This window comes from Loxodonta africana, chromosome 7 (assembly GCF_030014295.1).
Source record: "Loxodonta africana isolate mLoxAfr1 chromosome 7, mLoxAfr1.hap2, whole genome shotgun sequence".
Classification (NCBI taxonomy): domain Eukaryota; kingdom Metazoa; phylum Chordata; class Mammalia; order Proboscidea; family Elephantidae; genus Loxodonta; species Loxodonta africana.
In genome coordinates, this window is record NC_087348.1 from 30,070,541 (window position 1) to 30,076,540 (window position 6,000).

At 34.9% G+C, this 6,000-nt stretch overlaps 1 protein-coding gene across 1 annotated transcript; it reads left to right on the forward strand.

The window, feature by feature from the left end:
* The first annotated feature begins 2,873 nt into the window (after positions 1 to 2,873).
* Positions 2,874 to 3,815, forward strand: LOC100654752 (olfactory receptor 8K3-like). The gene has a single exon (XM_064289124.1). The coding sequence runs from the start codon at positions 2,874 to 2,876 to the stop codon at positions 3,813 to 3,815; it is 942 nt and encodes a 313-aa protein (XP_064145194.1).
* The last annotated feature ends 2,185 nt before the right edge of the window (positions 3,816 to 6,000 follow it).

The window sequence follows — 6,000 nt, forward strand, 5'->3', positions numbered from 1 at the left end:
TTTTTTTTTTTATTTTTAATTTTCCTGGGGGGGGGGGGTAACTGTTTGCTTAGTGTGTTTTTTTCAGTCCTTTGATTTTTAATAAATTTATGTCTTTGTTTCTAAGATAGGTCTCTTTCAGACAGCATATTGTTCTTTTTTTTTTTTTTTTTCCCTAATCCAGGCTTGCACTCTCTGTCTCTCTATGGGTGCATTTAGGCCATATATATTTGAGGGCACTGGGGGTTGTGTATGTTCCTTGTAAGTATTGATAGATGTGAGTTTATTGCTGTCATTTTGTAGCTTTTTTTTGGTGGTGCTGATATTTTCTTTGTTCCTCTTTCTCTCCTGTGCTGAATTCCCTTTGTGTGTGTGTGTGTGTGTGTGTTTTTATTTCTTTTGTTTTTGTAGATTTTGTGTTTACTGAAGCTTTATGTTTTTCTTCTTTTTTTTGATGAATAGGTTTGTTAATTTTCTTTGTGGTTACCTTGAAGTTTACCCTTATCTTCCTAAGTTTCAACCAGTCTTTAATAACTTGGTATTGCCTTGCCTTCTTCTCCATTAAAAAGTTCTATATCTATACCATTTATTCCCTCTTTCATTGCTCTGAAGTTTTTGTCATTGTCTGTTGTTCCCTGTTATAAATCTTTAAGGTTTGATAAATCCTCAAGTGTTCATTTCCTAGGTTGGTATCTAGGTCTTGAGTCCTAAATTCATGCTGTCTTCTGATGTTGTTTGTCCTCAAACTGACGGACTCCCTTTATTCATTCTTGTAATTTGATTTTTTTTTTTTACATATTCCCTTAATTCCTGTTTATCTGGAGATGTCTTAATTTCACCATCATATCTGAACAAGAGTTTGGCAGAATGTGTTATTTTTGTTAGCACTTTTTTTTCTTTCAAGGATTTATGTATATCATCCAGCTTCCTTCTTCACTGCATAGTTTCTGCCTGGTAATCAGAGCTTAATCATATTGTCTCCATACTGTGACTTTTCAGTTATCTCGAGCTGCTCTCAGGATTCTTTCTTTGTCTTTCGTTTTAGTGAGTATGATTATGATATGCCTTGGTGATTTTCTTTTTGGCTCTATCCTTATGGGGTTTGTTGAGCTTCCTGAATGGTCAGCTTTTCATCTTTCATGATATTAGGGAAGTTTCTGTCAGCAATTCTTCAATGATCTTCTCTGGGTTTTTTGTTTTCTTGACCTGTTGTGGAACTCTGATCACTCACAAATTTTTGCTTTTTACTGAATCTCACATCATTCTTGCAGTTTCTTCATTTTTCTTTGTACTTTTTTCTGATTTTCTTCAAACACAGTGGTATCCAGATATTTGTCTTCAATTTCACTTATCGCATCTTCCATTGTTTCAAATCTCTTCCTCAGACCATCTATGACACTGTCCATTTCTGAAATCTTGTTTTGTATCTTTTAAATTTCTAATTGCTGTTTTTGTATAATTTCTAGTTGTGAATTTATTTTGGCATTTTGGTCCTGTATTATTTTTCTAAATTCTTCCATTGTTTTGCCTGTCTTTTCCATGATTTTGTCTATTTTTTTTTTTACTTGTTTTTCTCTGCTTTTGCCTTCAACTCTCAGATAGCTCTGAATATGAGAGATTTGAAGTCCCTTTGATGTAGTTCCAGTGCCTTTTCTTCTGCTGAAAGGTAATCTGGTGTTTTATTTTGGTCACCTACTGGAACAATTCTGTCCGTTTTATTTTTCTTAAATGTGTTTTGATATTTTCTGTTGTCTTCAGGGCTTTCAGTATTTTCTTTCTTCATTAATTGTAGATTTGTTTGTTTTGATCTGCTTTTTGTTTTATTTAGTTATATCTGAGCACATAGGCTGTCCTTCTTTGTTGTTTGCTTATCTGTGGGCACAAAATTTCTTACCATGTTGTCCAATGGGCATGGCTAGTTGCTCAGCTGTGGTGCAGCTATGGTACTCTGCCTTCTGCTGGGAGCTCCATGAAGCTGTTCTCCTGCACTCCCTGTCCACTGACTCCAAAATGTGTCCAAGGTAGAGAATCTGTGCTGCTTTAGCTGAAAGCAGATCTCCATTTTATATCTCTCCTTGTTGTTATCTGGCAGTTTCTTCTTACATCTGGTGCTTTGTTGAGTTCTTTGACTCTTCATTCGATGCATAAGGCTCCAAATTGATGTTTGTCTCTGTTTTACTTAGTTTTTTTTGTGTTTTTGATGTTAAGGGATGATGTGGTACTTCTGTCTATAGCATCATGTTGGCTCTGCCTCCAAGGATATACTTTTTAAAATCAAATACTTTTTGGATAAGAATGTTATTTAGAAATATTGTTGATCACAAGGAAAAGAAAATCAAATTCTACTAAATGAATTAATAATGGTTTTCTCTGGGTATTGGGGCTGAAGATGCTGGAGCAAGGAGCAGAGGCCTATACATTTTTATTATAATTCCTTCAAAACTTTGATGTTTTTACTAATTATATGTATTTTAAAACTAAAAAATTAAATAGATTATTAGCTTTTCCAATCTAGTCGAAATGTATCTTATGTTCTATTGCTAACAGAACTGTACACCTTGCACTGATAACCAGTATATAACACAAAAATAAAATTATTTTAACATGTCGACACTCCTTGCAAGCCCTATGGGATAGTTCTACTCTATCTGGTAGGGCCACTATGAGGTGGAATCAACTCGACAGCAACAGTTTTCTTTATGCTATAATGGTTTCTAAATTTGGTTCTAGGTTCAATGACAAAGATGGATTTTGTTTGAATTACTTCATCTGAAAAAATCAATTTATCTCACACATAATGGCTTTGTATACTGAAGTTTTACCTGGTGATAACTTCTGAAACTTAATAACTATTCTGATGGTTCTTCCTACAATACACTTCCTTAATGGCATGGATGGATAAGGAAAACCTAACAGTCATAAAGGAATTCATACTAATGGGGATCACAGACCGCCCTGAGCTCCAGGTTCCATTCTTTGGGTTGTTCCTCATCATCTACATGATCTCAGTGGTGGGCAACTTGGGCATGATCATCCTCACCAAGATGGACTCCAGCCTAAAAACACCCATGTACTTTTTTCTAAGACATCTGGCTTTTACTGATCTTGGATATTCAACTTCTGTGGGACCCAAAATGTTGGTAAATTTTGAAGAGAATCAAAATACAATCCCCTATAATTGGTTTTTTATACAGCTAGCTTTCTTCATAATGTTCATCGTTAGTGAACTTTTCATTCTATCTGCAATGGCCTATGACCGCTATGTGGCCATCTGTAACCCTCTGCTGTACAAAGTTATCATGTCTCAAACAGTATGCTGGGGTCTGGTGATAGTTCCCTATCCCTACAGTGCCTTTCTCTCTCTCCTGACCACAATAAAGATTTTTATTTCTTCCTTCTGTGGTTATAATGTCATTAGTCATTTCTACTGTGACAGTCTTCCATTAGTAACATTGCTGTGTTCAAGCGCACTTGATGTTGAACTGATAGTACTGATCGGTTCAGCATTTACTTTAGTTTCATCCTTTCTGGTAGTTCTTGTGTCCTACATGTCGATCCTGGCAACTATTCTTAGGATGAACTCTGCAGCGGGGAGGTACAAGGCCTTCTCCACGTGTGGATCTCACCTGATAGTAGTATTTGTGTTATATGGGACTCTGTTCTTTATGTATGTGCAACCCAAATCCAGCCATTCCTTTGATACCGATAAGATGGCCTCTGTATTTTACACTGTGGTAATACCTATGCTGAATCCCTTAATATATAGTTTGAGGAACAAAGAGGTAAAAGGTGCCTTGCAGAGAATATTGAAAAATTTATCCGACATTCCTATTTAAAGTTGAATGTAGAGTGCAGATTCAACAAATTAAGTTATAGACAATTATAGCTTCTAAGCTTTTAGAAATAAAATGTGTAAAAGGCATGGGAAACTAGAAAATTTCCCCTGTTTTCAATCAAAATATATGCTTCATCGATGTTGAAGTACTGATTTTCCTTCTGGTATCAATGTTGGTTTGGGCTCAAGACAGCACATGTGCCTGAATTTGACATCATTGTTGTCAAACTGCCAAATATGTATGTTACCATTAAAGAGAAGCCTTTTGTATGCATCTCTTAGTAACCAATCTTTTTTTTAATTTAAATATTAAATAAAAAAATATTTTCTTTTTGTCTTACATATCATTTAAACCACAGTGTTTGTACCATGCTTATATACAGCGATGAGAAATATTTATAAAAAAATGTCTTTCTTCACACTTCAAACCTGTCTCCCTTTATAGTGGGTGATACTTGAGATTTCTGTTGAAATAAAAGGTATATGTTTGACAAATCAGAAATAGCAGTGTAAATGTTTTCAAGTGACATGACTGTGTACATAAAAAACCCAAAATAATGTATCAACTGAAGAGAAAGAAATAACTTTTCAAGGTTGATGGAGATGAGATTAATATATTAGGAAAAAAACAATTGTTTTGCTATGTACTAGTAACATGTGGAAAAAAATTTAAAAGTACTATATGCAATAGCACAAAAATAAAAAAAAAATGCAAAAGAAATTATCTAATGTAAGATTTAGAAGACACGAAGGCTACAAACTACAAAAAGTTACTTTGTTTTTAAAGACGACATAAAGTTAGAGAAATACTATGTCCATGGGTGGAAAGAAATAAATGGCATGAAGATGTCAAGTCTTCTTAAATTACCCCATAAAATTAATGCAATTACAATACAGATTCCAATATATGTGTATGTTTATATATATATATATATACACACACACACACACACACACATACATATATATCTACATGTGCAAAGACCTGGAGTTAGAAAACCAAAAAGGAAGAACATCCTTGGCCTTTCTCAAGCTGAAAGAAATGAAGAAAAAATTCAAGCTTTGAGTTGCAATATTGAAGAATTCTCTGGGGAAAATATTAAACAACAGGAAACATCCAAAGAAGATCGAAGCAACACACACTCACTGTATCAAAAATAATTGGTAGATGTTCAAATATTTCAGGAGGTAGCATTTGATCAGGTACCGATGGTACTGAAGGAAGAAGTCCAAGCTGCACTGAAGGGACTGGCGAAAAACAAGGTTCCAGGACTGACAAGACACCAATTGAGATGTCTCAACAAACAGATGTAGTGTTAGAATTGCTCATTCATGTATGTCAAGAAATTTGGAAGACAACTACCTGGTCAATTGACTGGAAGAGATCCATATTTATGCCTATTCTCAAGAAAGGTGATCCAACCAAATGTGGAAATTATAAAACAATATTATTAAGATCACACACAAGTAAAATTTTGCTGAAGATCATTCAAAAATGACTGTGGCAGTTATCAACAGGGAACTGCCTGAAATTGAAGCTGGATACAGAAGAGGACATGGAACCAGGTATATCGTTGCTGATGTGAGATATATCCTGGCTGAAAGCAGAGAATACCAAAGTGATGTTCACCTGTGTTTCATTGACTCTGCAAAAGCATTCTACTGTGTGGATCATAACAAATTATGGATAATATTGTGAAGAATAGGAATTCTAGAACACTTAATTGTGCTCATGAGAAACCTGTGAATACACCAAGAGGTAGTCATTTGTACGGAAGAAGGGGATGATATTGCATGGTTTAAAGTCAAGAAAGATGTGTATCAGGGTTGTATCTTTTCACCATACTTATTAAATCTGCATGTTGAGCAAATAATCTAAGAAGATGGACTATATGAAGAAGAACGGGGCATCAAGATCGGAGGAAGGCTCATTAACAACATAGGCTACGCAGATGACACAGCCTTGGTTGTTGTAAGTGAAGAGGACTTGAAGCACTTAGTGATGAAGATAAAAGACTACAGCTTTCAGTATAGATTACGTGTCAACATAAAGAAAACAAAAATCCTCACAGCTAGACCAATAAGCAACACCATGATAAGCAGAGAAGTTTGACATTTTCAAGAATTTCATTTTACTTGGATCCACAACCAATGCCGCAGTTAAGAAATCAAAGATGCATTGAATT